This window comes from Pseudonaja textilis, chromosome 1 (assembly GCF_049901715.1).
Source record: "Pseudonaja textilis isolate UNSWEBS1 chromosome 1, rPseTex1.2, whole genome shotgun sequence".
Classification (NCBI taxonomy): domain Eukaryota; kingdom Metazoa; phylum Chordata; class Lepidosauria; order Squamata; family Elapidae; genus Pseudonaja; species Pseudonaja textilis.
This window is the reverse complement of record NC_141990.1, coordinates 164,896,307-164,915,264: the sequence shown is the minus strand read 5'-3', so window position 1 is coordinate 164,915,264 and position 18,958 is coordinate 164,896,307. Positions and strand designations below refer to the sequence as shown.

At 37.5% G+C, this 18,958-nt stretch overlaps 1 protein-coding gene across 3 annotated transcripts in view; it reads left to right on the top strand.

Annotated features, from left to right (window-relative positions):
* The window catches only part of UNC80 (unc-80 subunit of NALCN channel complex), a 185,781-nt gene that overhangs the window by 22,574 nt on the left and 144,249 nt on the right, over positions 1-18,958 (top strand). For all 3 annotated transcript variants that reach the window (XM_087941122.1, XM_087941060.1, XM_087941004.1), the window contains exons 8-14: positions 5,564-5,825; positions 6,655-6,789; positions 9,069-9,285; positions 10,578-10,697; positions 11,359-11,627; positions 15,002-15,400; positions 16,673-16,804. In XM_087941122.1, the coding sequence (XP_087797248.1) occupies positions 5,564-5,825; positions 6,655-6,789; positions 9,069-9,285; positions 10,578-10,697; positions 11,359-11,627; positions 15,002-15,400; positions 16,673-16,804 (1,534 nt within the window). The remainder of the gene's footprint in view (positions 1-5,563; positions 5,826-6,654; positions 6,790-9,068; positions 9,286-10,577; positions 10,698-11,358; positions 11,628-15,001; positions 15,401-16,672; positions 16,805-18,958) is intronic.

Sequence of the window (18,958 nt, the reverse complement as noted above, 5' to 3'; positions counted from 1 at the left end):
ATAGAGAGCCTGAAACAAAACATATGTAAGTGCTTAATTAGCCAGCGGATGCCTTATTTGATAGGGCAAATGTATGACTTTATTTGGTTCCAGACTTCATAGTTAACATGTTATTGATGACATTGTAGAAATGTGGCACTTGTAGCTTACTAGTGAGAAGTCAAAAGATGTGCCTTACATATAGAGAGAGGAACAGCATGTGCACATACAGATGGTTAAAAAGAAACAGGAAATCAAATTGGTATTTTCTATGTGTTGGGTCCTTTCTACTCTCAAATATGCAGGTTCAAAATAGAGCAAGGCATTCAGTCTCTGAAACTGAGCTGAGTGGTCACTATGGCAATGAAGCTGCAGGCAGGGTCTCTAACCTGCGTCATTAATTTCTCTTCATTTGCTGAACTCATTGATCACTCCAAACGGAACTGGAGAGGGTGTTGCCTAGCAACAAGCAAGAACAGAATATATGTTGTTTGCTCTACTTACTGATCCAACTTTTCTACAATTATTTCTGTCCTTGAAGATAAAATTCAAACAATCATTACATCCTGGCCTTTGGGGAAAGTGTACAATCGCTGACTCAGTGAGCTTAGTGTGCAATTAAAATTAAATAGAAATTTTTTTTTATACATTTTAAAAATTGCTTTAAGGGGGAAGGGGAAAGAGAAACAGAAGCGGAAAAGCGGGGAGAAAGGGACAAAAATAATTTAGAAAAAAATCAACACCACTAACTCAAACCAAGTGACTTCTAGACCTACGTTGTTGTATTTAATGCAGGAGACAGAACAGAGCTTTTGATAAAAATGAAGCCAAGACCTTTCACAGAATTCCAGAGGATAACTTGCTACTTGTACTAACAGAGGCAAGTTACCTGATTGCTTGTGTCCCATAGAGAGAAAGAAGTCAAAATATATGTCAATGATAAATCTCTTTGAAATAACATAAGGATATTCACCTAGAAATGCTGTTGTAGCCCTTTACAAAATTTATTGCTTCCAGTAATTTAGCTGAATTTTTTTCCATCTATTTATGCTCATTTTTCTTTGAGCTAAGAATCTGATATATTTACAAGAACATTTGAAAAAAGTTTCACTGAAATAATTATTTGCATATTTAAAAGAATCCAAGCAATAAATGGAATGCAATTTTTATAAATTTCAATAGAAACTTAATGGAGTTTGTAGGAAGCTTCGAAGTATATGGCAAAATATCATATATTGATAGTCCACTCATTAACTGTTCAAAGTTGCAACAGAACTGAACAAGGGGAAGTTATAACCAGTCCTCAAAGTTCTGACCATTTCAGCAAATCTTCAGTCACATGATTGTGATTCAGCCACTTGGCAACTGGCTCACACTTACAACAGTTACAGCATCCTCTGGGCTCATGAGTGCCATTTGTGACTTTTCCTGCTGGCTTCGCACAAGCAAAGTACATGAGGAAGCCAGCAGGAGGCTCCAGTCCTGCTGTTGTTTCTCCTGAGGAATTTCATACTCCATTGAAACCCTTACCTGTCTGCACTGTAATTTCACACCTGTTTGCAGACCCATCCATATAGCACCTGAACACACACCCGACATTTCTTGTACAGGACTCCTGCCACTTTCTGTTTAACAATCCTCACAGTTCTGGGATTATGATGGCAATGGGGAGTGCTATGATTACCATCACTAAGCAATATAATCATGTGACATTGTGCTTTATGACCACATTGCTTAGCAACAGAAATTCTGGTCCCCGTTGCCATTATAACCACCTAAGGACTAAGTGAATTTGTCATGCTATTCAATTAACTGAATACTTCATTAAATTGCCAAATAATACAATGATAACAATAGCTCTTATTTTCATAGATTTAATGTTATCTTTTCTTTCTTTAAGAAATGCTTAATGGTGAATAAACAAGGCATCAGGCATAAGGTTAGGAAGAGATATATTGCATAAAAACACATTAATTTCTTCAATATTGACTAAAACCATTATGTATTTTATCCTGGTAATCCTTAATAGTAGAGATAAGGCGACATTGTTGTAACCAAGTTCCATCTAAGGTGTATAGGAAATAGGTAAACTTTTTAACATATTGCTGTTACATGCATTTGTTTATTTATATTGTGGACCACAAATTTGTTGTTGTCTTGAGAAACATTTTTTCTGCACAAGGCCTGTCAGAAATTAGAACATTGAATGTAATTATTTCAATCAACAGTTATCTGATCTTTCAACTTGCTCAAAAAGCCTTTGCTGAACAATTCATTAGGTATTCTGTTATAGGGGCACAATAGGAATCATTCTTATTTAGCACAGCTAAAAGTTTTGTACAATTCTGATGCAGGTAATTTAGAATGTCTGCCTTAAAGGTTCCTTAGCTTTCTTCCCCAAATAGTCTCACTGTTACATTTTTCTTACATTTTTGTTTCTCTGTGAAAGATAATATGACTGTATATTTAGCTTACATTCTATATATGGGGGCGGGGGGATTCAAACTTTCTTTCAACTGTATATCAGTTTGCATCTCTTTCATAAAAGTGGATCCTTTAACAAATCATATAGTATCCCCCCATCCCAAAATGAGATGACTGTTTCTTACAATAGTCACAATTAATACTTATATTTATTTGCAGATCCATTTAATGTGTAAGATATGAATAAATAAGCTAGTTGAGAGCAAGGTAGTTTGTAGAGTAGTTTTCCAAGCATGCATAGAATGGCATAATCAGGGTAAATTTGGGCTCCAGTTGCTTGTGGCATACTAGCTGAAATGTACCACTTTGACTAATATTGTCCATACCATTATCAGAGACAGAGATACAACAAAGTTTAGTAACCTGCTTTGTGGCTTTTCTATCATGGTAAAAAACATTGTGTGAAAGCTCTGGTTGACCAAAAACATGAGGAGAGGAGAGGTCAAATCGTTGGACTTAACTGGTGATAACTAAGCCTTACAAATGATTAAAACTTGGATTAAAAGAGTACATTGTAAACAACATTAATTAATGAAAGGAAATGGAAATAGATATGTTGAGCATCTGTGAAACTAATAAAAAAGGAAAGATGTAAGAGATCTGAATGATCATGTAGCATTCAGAAATACATGCTAGGAAAGAAAGGTGTATGTGTAATTAAGAGGGGGAAATGTCAAAATCTGTGTTAGGAAATATGAATTACTGTCATCTAGATTGTTATGGGAATGTATGAAAACAGGAGTCCATATGTCAGTGAGTCACATGATATGCTGCAATGAAGTGTGATAATAGAAGAACAAGAACTGAGCAACATTGTGGGTGAACGTGTTCCCGGGAAAATATATTGCTAGTGACATGAGTGGATGGGCAGGATCAAAATGATAACATTCAGAAAATGTGAACAGGCCATTTGAAGACCCTACAATGAATGGTGATGAGTTTAGTTTTAACTATATAGTCTAAAACATAACTGTATTTTGGCACATATAGGAAAAGGAGATATAAAGCTAAAAGCATTATTGATTTAATTGTTTATGATGAATGACTATGAGAACTAATGAAGAATTCAAGTGTGGTGAGAGGTTTGGAATGTATGGAAGACAATTTTATTGCAGTGTTGAAAATGGATTTTGGAGGGAAATGAAAAATAAAGGAAAGGAAAAAAATGGAAAAAAGAAAAGTGAAAGAAAAATACTTACAGGGATGGAGCTCTGTATATTAGGTTTGTGGTTACAATATAATTTTATATATTTGTATAAAGGATTAGAAGATAGATTTGTCTCCTGTCAGAACAACTGGAAAGCAGGCAATAAAGAAAGAAGACGTGAAAGCTACCTGAAACAGAGTGAAAAAAAATGAAGCAGAGTGCGTCAGAATTATGTGGAGCTAATGAGAAGGATGAACGTGTTTGGTGGCATGGTAAAATGAAAGAAACTGAATGAGGGGAAAATATCTACAGTATATGTTGCTATAGTAATTTATATATGTGAGGGGGTTGTAGGTGTGTGTGTGTGTGTGTGTGTGTATTGCTGCAAAAAGCAGAATGAGAGAAAGAAATTGTATCTTGTGTAAAGAGAAAGGGTAACAGCTAAAAATGTAGTCAAAGAAAAGAATGATTTAAGATTAAAAGGGTCAGGAAAAAAGCAGCTCCGTTTTGTAAGAGTATGAAGCATTGTTTTGTAAGTGGATGAGTGGAGCCACCTGCAGAGTGAACATAATTCAAAAGAAAGTAAAGTGATGAAATTATTGAAGTGGAGGAATGCCTGAGGGACTATTCTATGGAAATATGTTAGAGTAAAATTACAAATATCAGCAATAAACCTGATGAAAAGTAATACATGCTGTGAACCTTCTGAAATATGATTATGATAACAATATAGATACCATTATTGGAAAAATGTTATAATATGATGGTTTGTTTACAAAATTGTATCTGTCCCTGACAATTGGAATAATTTTCCTGTGGTATTATTAGGGTTCATATAGGTGTGCAATTTCAGTTAAAATGGACAAAACCAAACTAGATTATGGTAGCACTTAGAGGATCCTTGTTAGAATACAAATGCTCTTGAAAGTGTATGTTTATCTGCAGAATATTCATTAGATGTATTTTACAGTATACATAATTTCACATTTAACATATTTTTCATTAGATATATAAACAATGTTGAAAGCAGTAATCCATTAACTGGTAGGAGAAGCACTGATGCACCAATGAAGCATCAACTGAATTGATTAAACACTTTATAGAGAATAGATTATTAATCAGTTTTCAAACACACATGCTTAGAAGAAGGAATGCCTATAATTGCCTACTCTTCAATATCCTCATAAATGACTTAGATGAGGGACTAGAAGGGGAACTCATCAAATTTGTAGATGACACTAAACTGGCAGGAATAGTCAACACCCCAGAAGACAAGCTCAGGATCCAAAAAGAAACTTGAACAATGAGCCCTATTAAAAAAAATGAATTTTAATGTGGAGAAAAGCAAAGGTATTAGTACATATTAAGTGAGAACTGGATCAAAAACAGAAACTGTGAGAGGGACCTTGAAGTCCTAGTGGATGATCACTTGAATATGAGCCAGCTGTGTGCGGTGGCAGCCAAAAAAGCTAATTCAATCCTGGGCTATATAAATAGAGGCATAGAATCAAGATCACATGAAGTAGTTGTACCACTTTATAAAACCCTACTAAGACCATACCTGGAATGCTGCAACCAATTTTGGTCACCATACTACAAAAACGATGTTGAGACTTTGGAAAAAATTCGAAGAAGAGCAACTAAGATTATCAAAGGCCTGGAGACTAAAACATATGAAAAATAACTGCAGGATTTTAGGATTCTTCTTCACACTCCTAAGTCTTGGAATAAAAGCTACATTTCATATTAATCAATTTGTGTTTTTCTAAACAAGAGGTTTGGGGTCACATAATATACCACATTTGGGGATTGTCTGTTAAGACCTTGCTGATATTAACAACTCTATCTCTATAGGATGAAGAAACAGATTGTTATCTGAGGGCCCACATCTTGATTGCTGCTTGAGTCCTCAATTGATTGGATTAATGTGCTTCTTTTTGCTCTTCGTAACAGAGTGTCTTTGGTGATCCCACCATGCCAAAGGTCCCGCTATGCCACTTACTTTGATGTTGCTGTATTACGATGCCTGCTTCAGCCACACTGGTCTGAGGAAGGCACACAATGGTCCTTGATGTATTATCTCCAGCGGCTGCGCCACATGTTAGAAGAAAAGCCAGAGAAATCATTTGACCCAGAAGCCCCACCATTGCCAAGGCCACGCAGTAGTTCCATGGTGGCTGCTGCTCCCTCACTAGTCAATACTCACAAAACACAGGTAAAATCAGGCAATTGGGTGACTAATAAATGAGTCTCCATAGGCAAATAGGCAGCAATATAAATCCAATAAATAAATAATATTTCTAGTTTTAAACATTAACACTTGGTCAAAAGTTCTGTTGCAAGTTAGGATTGAAATTCAGATTTAATTCTGCATTATTGAATGAAGTACTCATTATTACCATTGAAGTTCTAGATATACATACTGAGCTTTAGTTATTGTAGATTGTTTATGTGTCTTTACTTTGTGGGTGCTTATGCTAAAAGAACCTAAATAATGTGAGAAACAAAAGACCATGGACATCATTATAATCATAAGCAAGTACAGGAAGTATTGATTAGTATTTTTCTATATTATCAAACATGAGAATCAATGAAAAACCGAGAGAGAGAGGGAGGGAGGGAGGGAAGGAGGGAGGGAGGGAGGGAGGTGCAAATAAGCAGATATGTAGGAACAGCAACAATTTTAGCTAAATATTGAAGTCTACAGAACAATAAGACTTTTAAGAAAGAAGATCTGATATGATGATCCCAAAGTAGCCAGTGAAGACCGTTCTTTGTACTTTCTAGAAAACACTGCAAGATTATAGAGAGAAAACTGCAATATGGACAGAAGCATGTCTGTTGTGATAGGAAGTAGTTAGCACTGGAAATGTTAGAGTATGACTAAACTAAATATTTTTTTTATTCATATTCAAAACATTACAGTTCAAGCACTACAACAAGGTTCCAATTCTCTATTATTCAAAGGAAACAAATGCTGACAGTGTTTACAAAAAGACTGTTTTACATTCTTGTGTTTTTCTTATCTTTCTTGGGGAGTGTAGGATCTCACAATGAAATGTAATGAGGAAGAAAAATCATTAAGCACCGAAGCTTTTGCCAAAGTATCCCTAACTAACCTGAGGAGACCAGCAGTTCCAGATCTCTCCTCTGATTTGGGAATGAATATATTTAAAAAGGTAAAACTATAATGTTTTAAATACTATTTGTGATCCCTAAATGATATATCAGAGTGCTCACAATATGATTAGGTGAGACAACCCAAGAGCAAATACAGTAAATAGGTTTCTATTTAAATATAGTGGTTTTATCTCTACAAAAAAAATATATACATACAAGTGCTTTGAGACAGGCCTTGAACAAACAGTAGTCAGTTATTTACAGCATGGAAGTACACAGAGAGAGAGATACACCCCAACAGGGCCTCTCTTATAATACAGCCTCTTAAAGTGCTAGCAATTAAATAACCTTGCTGACTCATTACTACCATTGCATCATCATTACAGCATTCCAATATTACAGCAGCTGGTCACCTATTAAATCATCATTACCCTGACACTCCTCCCATTTAAAGCTGAATGCTTTAACATATTCATGTTGTTTTTTATCTCTATTATGTCCACGCCTCCTGCTTTGGTTTCTACTCTCACTGCTACAAACACAACTAGTACCATTACTACTACTGCTGCTGGAACTGAATTTCTTTTCCTAATGGCTCATTAGTTTTCATTATATCTTGCTTACCATCTCTTGGTTGAATACCTTCACTTTCTCTATCCAGCTCAGTCTGGTTTCTCTGTCTGCCTGACATTCTCTTTAACTTCAACTTCCTCCATTTGTCCTGTTCTGCCTTAGGCAATGACAACTTTTCTTGGTACTTACAGGATTCATTATGAATACTACCTACTCTAACCCCACTTGCAGTGAACTGCTCAGGAAGTATACCTTTATTGCACCTTTCAGGTCTCCTAGGTATAACTCTGTTCGTTTGCCTTGAGTTTTTCCTACTCACAGGATACACCCTGGATTTTGCCTCCTTACAAACAGTGCAATCTAAGTATATCTTGCACTGCTTTGGCTTTGGCTTGCACCCCTCAGCTAGGTCTGGCATCTTCTACAGTACTCTGCAACTCTCATGCCCCAATCTCCTGTGCCATAAATGTACACAGTCATCATGTGTATGAGCGTTCATACGTGTTCATGCACAACCATGCTCCTGCCTTCCTAGAATGTACAGACCATGCTTCTTAACCCTTTGTACATGACTTTTTCCATCTTTCCTGATGGAGTACTGTCCTCCTGCAAACAGTATTTTATACCCTTGACTGTCTAACCTGGAAACACTCTGAACTGGGGAAATAGTTAAGAACTGGTTTGCCTGAACCAGTGCGAACCAGCTGAAAACCACGTCTACACATAGCCTAATACAGGGGTGTCAAACTCAAGGCCCGGGGACTGGATTCAGCCCATAGGGTGCTTAGATCTGGCTCATGGGGCTGCCCTAGAAAAAGCAAAGGACTGGCCCACAGTGCCTCTGCCAGGGAAAACAGAGCTTAGGAGTGCTGCATGCAGCTCTCTCGAGCTCTGTTTTCACTGGCAGAGGGTTGCAGGAGGCTGTTGCAGCTAAAATGGAGCTCGGGAGCCCGTTTTCACTAGCAGACCGCTCGAGCCACTGCAGGCACCCCTGACATGAGTGATGTTGAGCTTGGCCATACCCACTCTGATCATGCCCACCCCAGCTCCCCAAGTTCAAAAATGACCCTGATGCAGCTCTTAATGAAATCGAGATTGACACCCCTGGCCTAATATTTTCCAGTCTTATTGGCACCAGCTCCATCTTATATAATAAACATATATTCCACTGCAATGCCATGGTCACTTCTGTATTTTATGACACCACTTGCATCCCTAACCCATTCTCCATCAATCTACAGTCCAACCGTTTCTAATGAGCTAAAATTCACTTGTTATTCTATTATTAATGCAGCATAAATCTTCTCCTAGTTTGGTTACTTTAAATTAGGATTGGGCAAATTGTGGCTCAGAAGTAGCTGCAGCCACATATGTCCTGATTAGTCAATCTTCAGTCCTGTATCCAGTCCTTTTGAAATAGAAAATACATGAAAATAAAATATCCATTCTCCAGAGAAACTCAGTATTTTTAATGGCTATGAGGTAACCTAATACTGTGAGATCTTCAGCCTTCTGGGAAAAAAATAAGCCTGTTTCCAGGTCACCTAAATGTCGCCTTCCCCTACTCTGGTTAGATTAAACAGTATAGGCAAAAAAAAGCAAACTAATTCCAGGTTATTTTTAAGGATCTGAGCCTCAGAGAAGAGATTTGTTGTTTGTTTATTACATTTATATTCTACCCATCTCACTATTGAAGCAACTCTGAATTCTTGTTTCGTGCTTTCTTCAATTCCCTTATGAGATTTCTTCTACATTTTTTCTGCAGTTCAAGAGCCGCAAGGAGGATCGTGAACGCAAGGGCTCTATTCCTTTCCACCACACAGGGAAGAAAAGGCAACGGCGAATGGGAGTGCCCTTCCTGCTCCATGAAGACCATTTGGATGTATCACCTACTCGAAGCACATTCTCTTTTGGCAGCTTCTCTGGGATTGGTGAAGACAGGCGTGGCATTGAGAGAGGAGGATGGCAAACCACTATTCTAGGTGAATAAGAGGCTCTTACTAAAGACAAGAAATTTTTCTAATAAACCAGAATTTTCTACTGGTTGTGAGCATCAGTTACTTGTAATTACAGAGTGTACACAATGATGTCCATCTACTGATAACAACAGGAACAACAACAACGAATTCTTCTTTCCTGTTTGTACTATTTGTATTAATTGTACTGTTCACACATCATCCAATCTCCTCTGGAGAATTAAGGGATCATCAGCCTAGATTGGAGGAGAAATGAGGAATAAAGTAGTGAAGGTGGTAAAAGATTGAGGGGAAATCTCATTAGGCAGTTAAAAATCCATTTACAACATTTAATGCCACCCAACATAAGTTATTAATTTAATCTTATAAGAATCCCATTTGTTATATGTTATTACTTATGCAATTTTTCTTTTGATCCTACATATTTGTTGTTTGCTTAGTCTGGATAATTATTCAATCATTAATTATTTTCTGCCCACTGGAAGGAGATTGATCCATTCTAATCAAACTGCTAAAGCTCTTAAGTCAATAATCACTCTGCATTACAACTAAGATATTCATTTTCTTGGTCTCTTCATCTTACATGAAAGAGAAAGACATTTTCATTTTTATAGTACTTTCTCACTTATTCATATACTTTGTAATAGCAAATGCAGTGGCTAGGCTCCTCGCTGCAGTTTTGCTGCCACTTCCAGGATTTTTCTCATCTGTAGATGCCCAGTCATTTCCAGCTTCTGAAGCTGCTTACCCCAGTACTTTTAAGAATTATAATCCATGAAAAGAAAATAAGATATATGACTTCCCATCAAAACGAAAACAAACACGATGAGCCTTAAAACTGATGTGTTAGAATAAAAAATATATATCAGCAAGAATACAAGGCCGACTAATCTTTCCTACCCTTCACCCCTACCGACTGATTGGCAACAGACTGAACAAGGGAAAAATCCCATATTATTTATAACTGGCTCCTGTTGAACCCAGTTCAGAGTAAATGAGATTGCCAACTTTGTTTAACCCATCACTTCAACCAATTGACTTCTGACCCGTGCCTCATTCAAAGTCTCTTTAATCAGTGGACATTATAATGACCTGAAATTTGTATTGTGACAATCCACAAAGGTACAGTCCCTATGAATCCCAATCGTATTTTTTATTTTAAATATTATGCAGTTTGCAAATGATTTCTGAGTAAATGATAGAATAGTAAGATGGGGGACAACAACATAAATAAAAATAAAAATAAAATGATGGTGTAACACTAACTGGACAATGCAAGTCTCTTTTTTCTACTCCAGGGAGATTTACAAGGCGAGGCAGCTCTGATACAGCTACTGAGATGGAAAGTCTGAGTGCTCGGCATTCTCATTCCCACCATACTTTGGTTACTGACCTGCCAGATCACTCCAACAGCCACGGTGAGGTGATATCCAAGAGCATGAGCAAGTGATTTTTCAGCACAGTATTCTTGAAGAAGCCCAGATGACAATTAGTTAGAGTTAGAATATCGGTACATTAATTCATTTTTCTCCTATGAGAAATCACAAACTTTTGTATTACCCAGGATTTTTTTCAGGATTTGTGCTTACATCAGGTTCCAGCTATAAGTGAGTCTTCTTATTACATCAGAAGAGGGCAGTGTTGCAAGAATTACTGTAGATAAAGATGATATATTGTTTGAACTCCTAAGTTTGTATGAACAACTAATATTTGCAATATTAATGCAATATCAGGGATTTTCAATTCAATTGTTTAGAATGCGAAGGATATGTGTTTGTGTTTTATTTTTATAGTTACAATGTACATTGAAGATGGCATTTAATTTCGTTGTACAAGGTGCAATGACAATAAACTAAAATTAAATTTCCCCAAATGTTGCTGATCTTACAAGGGTTCCAGAATAGACCAATAGATTTTTCTTTCTTCTATTTAGTTCTGCTTATAGGTGGTTATTTGCTTAATTAGTTGTGAATAATAGTTGTAATGTTCCAGAGCTGAATACTGTACTTAAATGAATCAGCTTACATCTTAATATCAAGTGCTCTGTCCTATGAACTAATATCTGATGCTCTCTTGCAGTACGATCCCAAATTTCCACCATCACGGTGGCCACCTTCAATACCACACTGGCCTCTTTCAATGTAGGCTATGCTGATTTCTTCAGTGAGCACATGCGCAAGCTTTGCAACCAGGTGCCCATACCAGAAATGCCCCATGAGCCTCTGGCATGTGCCAATCTCCCTCGAAGTCTGACAGATTCTTGCATCAACTATAGTTGCCTGGAAGATACAGATCACATAGATGGGACCAGCAACTTTGTCCACAAGAATGGCATGCTGGATCTTTCGGTAATGATCATGAAAAAGGAATATTCTTTTCTATGCTAGTTATTGTAATGATGGCAATCAAAATCCCTTAAGTTTGCAGTCTTGTTCCATTTCAGCCATGCATAAAGGTCATTCACATATTTTATTTTATCCTGTGTTATGCCTTAAAATTTTTGTTGCCCACATTGCAGTTGAAAGATGGACTAGGTTAAAAATGCAAATCAAGAAGTTCATTTTCCTATTTCTCAGTGAATAGAAGTATAAATTTTAGTGCCACTGACTGACCAGCAGGCTTAAATCTTGTTGGGTTATTTTCAAACTTCAGAAAGTGGTCAAATAAAATTGCCATCTTACTGGAAGGGGCTAATTTCTAAACTCCCATGCATGCAGAATCTTTAATTACAGGGGGGGACTACATTTCAGTGAGAGCGACTTTACATTAATTTATTGGTATCCTTTAGGAACCAGCTACACAATGCTAAGCATTGATCTTTTTCAGGATATTGATAGAGAAAGAGAGGCAAGATACTTAGGATAGAGATGAATATCTATAAAACCTGGAGACTGTTAAGTATGCCAACATACTATGTGTTCAGAGATTGACCTTTTAGAAATATCATCTTGAAAAGATTTTCCTTCAGAGGGCAGAGAAAAACATGAGCATCATCTATATTTGACTTAATTGTAGCCTATTAGGTGTATTAAATGGAGTAGAAATACAACAGTAGGAACATTTGAATTATGGAATGCTAGTGTTCTTGATTTTAAGAGCACTAATTTGTCAAACAGTTATCAAATCAATGATAACTAGGCTCCTGCAGCAGAAGATAATGGGAAAAGAAGCCAAAGATGAGTGGAATTTCCCAAAAAAGTACAGTAGCAAACAGTTCCAGATTGGGGGGAGGGGGATAGAATGCAGCAGAAGAAACCAAACCAGTTGCACAATCAAGAGGAGAGATTTATGAGGTGAAAAATGAGACAATCATGCAGAAGTACATAAAAGCAACCCTGATTTGAAAAGATGATGCAACAAAACAAAAATCACAACAAATCAAGGGTAATGAATTATACTGGGGGAAGACGTTTCCATATAATTTCACAATAAAAGAAGAACATTATACCAGCTATTCAGTGGGATGACAAAAAGATAAAAACTAACAAAGAGAAAAAGTAGAACTATGGAACCCTATTTGGCATCTTCTTTGAGAACAGAATATGCATCCCATCAGATCATTATGAAGAACTTGTTGGAAGAGCAGAATTTCAATTCCAGATTGATGGAGAAACCTAATCAAGGAATGGAGTTCAAATTTTACAAAGGATTACGGTACATGGAGATTGAAGGAACTACTGTTAGACCTTTGGACCCAGCCTCCAGAATGGATGAGAACATGAATATAGCATCTGTATGTGTTCTGCATCTTTTCCTGGGATGTCACCAATTGCAAGTTTATGGAGATCCCAAGAAAAACAGCTGCTTTATACTGTTGTTAACATGTGCTACATTGGGACTCCCATGTATTCTGAAGCACCTTTTGCAGTCCTGGATCCAAAGTCCTAAGCGATATGTTCAGCCTTGACTAAAGACAACCATATGGGGATATTTAGATTTAGATGCGGGAATAGAAGAGAAACTCATCAAATTTGCAGCCATCCTGCAGATGGCTGGCAGAAAAAGCCAACATGCCAGAAGATAGGCTCAAAATCCAGCTGGATCTTGAAAGACTTGACCATTGGGCCTATCTAACAAAATGAAATATAATGTAAAGAAAAGCAAGGTTTTACACTTAGGCAAGAAAAAACAAATGTACAAGTACAGATTAGGTGAAACTGGCTCAGCAGCAGTAACTGGGAGAAGGATCTTGGAGTCCTAGTAGACAAGCACTTGTATATGAGCTAGCAGTGTGCTGCAGCCACCAAAAAAGCCCATGAAATCCTAGACTGCATTAACAGAGCTATAGAATCAAGATCACACGAAGTGTTAGTTCTGCTTTATAAGGCCTTGGTAAAACCACACTTGGAATACTGCATCCAGTTTTAGTCACCACGATATAAAAAATATACTTGAGACTCTGGAAAGAGTGTAGAAAAAAAGCAAGAAAGATTATTAGGGTACTGGAAGCTAAAACATATGAAAAGCAATTGCAGGAATTGGGTTTGTCTAGTCTGGTAAAAAGAAGGAACTGGGCTGACATTATAGCAATGTTCCAATATTTGAAGCTGCCACAAAGAAGAGGGGTCCAGCTTATTTACCAAAGCACTGGAGGGCAGGAGAAAAAGCAAGGGATGGAAACTAACCAAGGAGAGAAGCAACCTAGAACTAAGGAAAAATTTCCTGACAGGGAGAACACTCAACCAATGGAACAGTTCGCTTTCAAAAGTTGTGGGTGCTCCATCATCTTTTAAGAAGAGACTGGACAGTCAATTATCTGAAATGGTATAGGATCTCCTGCTCTAGCAGCGGCTTGGACTAGAAGACCTCCAAGGTGCCTTGCAATGCTGATGTTCTATGAATATGAGAATAGTGTTCGAATATCTGAAAGGAAATCTATTATCCCATGATGTATGCCCCAGAATAATAACCTCCAAACACAGAAAGGCAAATACTGTTAAGAGTTTGACCAAGGAAGTACAGGTAATCAACTTACAACAGTTCATTTAGTGACTGTTCAAAGTTACAGTGGCACTGAAAAAAGCAACTTATGACCATTTTTTACACTTACGACCATTGCAGCATCCCCATGGATTTACATTTGGATGCTTGACAACTGACTCACATTTATGATGGATGCAGTGTTCCGGGGTCATATGATCACCTTTTGCAACCTTCTGACAAGCAAAGTCAATGGGGAAACCAGATTCATTTGACAGCTGTGATATTAATTTAACAACTTCAGTGATTCACTTAACAAATGTGGCAAGAAAAGTCATAAAATGGGGCAAAATTCACTTAACAAATTTCTCATTTGGCAACATAAATTTTGGTCTCAATTGTGGTCATAAGTTGAGGACTACCTGTAGTAACTTAGGAAATGGTAAGCTCCCTTGACTAGGTGTGTGGAGATAGCCATCTTTCAGACTAGGGACTTGAAAATCTACAGTTTTATCAAATTGTTTTTGTTTTATATTCTTTCAGCAACAAACTGCTTTCTAACAAAGGCGGATTTGTTTTAGATCAGCTGAAAAAGCACTGCTACCAGAAAATTGAACTGGGTCATGCTTAAGATGGCTTATATAAATGGTGCACACATTCACCTGCTATTATGCTATAACTGAACATGTCCCCTTGTTATAGGATATCACATTTAGACAATTTCTTTAGAGACTGCAGTCAGGTTTTTGCAAACTATGTGAATATAGTGTTGCCTGCAATATCTAACATTTCTTCTTTCAAGGTGGTTCTTAAAGCAGTTTACTTGGTCTTGAATCATGACATCAGCTCCAGAATCTGTGATGTGGCCCTCAATATTGTGGAATGTCTGCTTCAGCTTGGTGTGGTACCCTGTGTGGAGAAGATCAGAAGGAAAAGTGAGAATAAGGAGAATGAGACCAATGAAAAGAGACAAAGTGAAACTTCCTTTCAACTCAAGGGGGCTTTGACTACCTCAGCGTCTGGATTTGGGACTGCTCCAATAACTGGAACAGGAGATGGCAGTGGAGAAGGAGGAGGAGGAGTTGGAAGTGCTGCTGGAGGAGGAGGAAGTGGTGGAGGAGATGGAGGAGATGGTGGTGGAGGAGGAGGGGGAGAAGGTGGAGGAAGATCTTTTGAAAAGAATGATAAAAAGGAAGACAAGGTATGTTGAAGCTCTCAGAGGCTCATTGTTTGACTGAAACTGAATATGGGTTATATGAACACAAAGAAGAATTATTCAAGTCATTTCAGTGTATGTAGCATTCAGTATAAGATCTTGATCTTATGGTTTAATTTCCTGAAGCAAAAATTAGAAGGATGCTTTTACACTCCCATCTTAATTTGAAGAATTTATTCTAGTTAAATATGTACGACTTTTGCAATAATAGTATTTTATTAGTATTAGCATGAATAAAGTTATAAACTTTATTGTGAGTTACAAACAAGAATACTTGCTTTTGGAGAACTGCATATTATTCTGAGTTCTACCAAATTAGCACTCTTGCAAAATAAGTTTCAGCAAGCTAATACATGATTTGCAACTGGTGATCAATTGCCCTCAATGTATAGTCCTCTGTGGATCTACATTTAAATGGAGTGAAGGATACGGGTTTCACTTATTGGCATCCAACTGGGAAAGATCTTGTGATGTGATGAATAATTAGTACAAGTGCCAAATTAATAAATAATTGCTAGGAAGAAGACTAATTCCATGTTGGAATTCATTAGGAGGCAATCTGAAAACAAAGCTGTCTATAATGTTATATCCTTACAAAATGCAGTCATATGTGGAATACTGTATGAAGTTCGATTAACCTCAAGGTGAGAAAGATTAGACCACATGAAATATGTATGCATGTAGCACATTGTTACTCAATTTTCCAAGCTGTCATGACAGCCAACAACATAGACAGCTTTAAGGGAGGATAAGAAAATGTAGATAAGACCACCAGTAACAATAGTACATCCAGGATCAAAGGCAGGTTACTTTCTAGAACTGGCTCTTGTAGAAAACAGGTGTGCTTTGTGAGGTTACTATGTTTATATCCTCTTAGTATCTTCCCAGAGGCATCTGGCTGACATTTGTGAGAAGTAGATGCTGGATCTGGAATACATTTGTACTGTGTGTTCTTACTTCGTCCAAGATTGTAAAGAATAAAGGGAATTACTTCTCTCTGAATTTCAAAGTCTTTTGATCAGACCAAGGCAACCTATCCTCATAAAACTGATCGTTTTGTTTACCAGTATTAAAGCTATCTCCTTTAAAGAAACATTTAAGCCTTAAATGTTATCATTTGTAGAAAAAAATTTCTATGTAAGATTTATTCTGGTAAACTGGCACGTACCAGTTTGATATTATTTTTCTGATTCTCATCGTAAACTGAATAGCTTTCTCTCTGGTCTTTCTGGTTTCTTCAAATATTATGCTGCTAAGGATGAAAATACCCCAGTAAGCACTCATAGGCTGGCTCTGACAATGCTGATAAAAATTGTGAAGTCTCTGGGCTGTGCATATGGCTGTGGAGAAGGTCATCGCGGACTCTCTGGAGATCGTCTGAGACATCAGGTATAAAACTGCAGAAGGATGGAAAAGAATTTGTTTCCAAATCTCTTCCCTTTTAAATCCATAATATTTTGATACCATGGATTTTAATAGCCGTCCAGTAGTTAACTGTGGAGCCTGTGCTTAGGGTGTATTTGGGCATATTCCAACATCCTGGTTGTCATGGTTCTGATAATAGAAAGACAACTATGGAAAAAAATTCTAGTGTTCAAAGCATATCTACATTAGAGAAATCATTTTAGCTTCAAATCAACCATGAATGTTTAGAATAATGTGAATAGAGATAGGGCAAAAGAGAGGTCCTTTAGATCTAGGAGAAAAGGACAGGTTATCAAAGGGACCCAATACCACAAAGATAAGAATCAAGCACACTCTTATCAGAACAGCTCCTACCATAACAAGGAAGTGAAACAAAAAACTTTAACAGATTAACAGAGTTGGAAAGGATATTGTATGTCTTCTAGTCCAATCCACCACCCAAGCAGGAGACCCTACACTATTTCTGACAAATAGCTTGGGAAGGATTCAATGGATGAGAATCCTCAAGGGGAAAACAACTCAAGAAGCTTAGGAAATTTTGAAAAGTGAGATTATAAAAGCCCAGTCTAACAAAATACGAATGCAGAAGAAAAATAAAAGAAACCAGCATGGCTGCATAAAGAACTCTCTGATAAATTGAAAGACAAAAAGGATAAGTATAAAAAAAGGAAAGAGGGGCAAATAACTAAGGCAGATTACCAGCAAATAGCCCGAGCCTGTAAAGATGAAAAGATGAAGTGAGGAAAGATAAAGCTCACAATGAACAGAGGCTTGCAACAAAAGTAAAAAATAAATAAATAAATAAAACAAAACAAAAAAAAGCTTCTTTCAAGAAAAAACAAGAAAAAAGTCAAGGAAACAATTGGTCCATTGCTGGGAGAAAGTGGCAAGGTGACAAGCAACAGGGAGAAAGCAGAACTAATTAACTGTTTTTTTTGCACCTGTCTTTACACAAAGGGAAAAAAACAGTCCGACTTATCAAAAACAGCACCACAAAAAACAGAATAGGAACACAAGTTAAAATAGGGGGGAAATGGTAAGTGAACATTTGTCTACCCTAGACTAACTCAAATCACCAGGACCAGATGGATTACATCCCAAGGTTCTGAAGGAACTGGCAGACGAGATCTCAGAACCACATAAATATGTCTTTCAAAGATCCTGGAGCACTGGGGAACTGCCAGAGGACTGAAAAGAGCTGATGTAGTTCCCATCTTCAAAAAAAAAGGAAAAAAAATAGATCCAGGAAATTACAGACCTATCAGTTTGACCTCAATACCAGGGAAGATTCTGGAAAAGATAAGCAATAAATCAGGGAACACCTAGAAGCAAACAAAGTAATAACCAAAAGTCAACACGGGTTTGTTAAAAACAGAGCATGCCAGACTGGTCTTATTGCATTCTTTGACAAAGTAACAAAACTAGTTGACCAGAGGAATGCTGTCAATATAATTTACTTGGACTTCAGTAAGGCATTTGATAAAGTAGACCATAACCAACATCTTCATCAGTGACTTGGACAAGGGGATAGATGGAGAACTTATCAAATTTGCCGACGACACCAAGCTGGCAGGAATAGCCAACCCTCCAGAACAGAGGTCACCAACCTTTTGGACCTCAGGAACCACCAAACTCATAATTTTAAATCCCACAGACCAGAGACCCTGGGAAAATCCCAAAAAAGTCTGCAGGAAAATTCCCCACCCTGTTTTCCTACAGATTGATCATTCTTTATTTGGGATTGCAGGATAACGTCTCTAGTTCCATTCTCGGGGGGAGAGAGAGAGAGAGAAAGAGAGAGAGAGACTTTTGGCTTCATGCAAGGAAAGCAGCAAAAGCAACAGAAGTCTTTCTCCCAAACTCTACCAAAAATGAGTCTTTGTGACACTTGTGCTGGTGCAGCCTCTTGGAGCAGGTTGCCTTGCAGGGTTCCAAAGACTCATTTCTGGCAGAGTTTGGGGGAGAGAAAGAAAGACTTTTGCTGCTTTCCTTGCGTGCAGCCAAAAGCAGAAGAAGAAAGAAGTGGAAAGAAGCAGCCCGGTGGCCAGGTGAGGTGCTTGGGGTGAGTGGGGCAAGTTCCCCCATCTGCCTTTTCCTCCCTCCTCTCACTACCTCGTG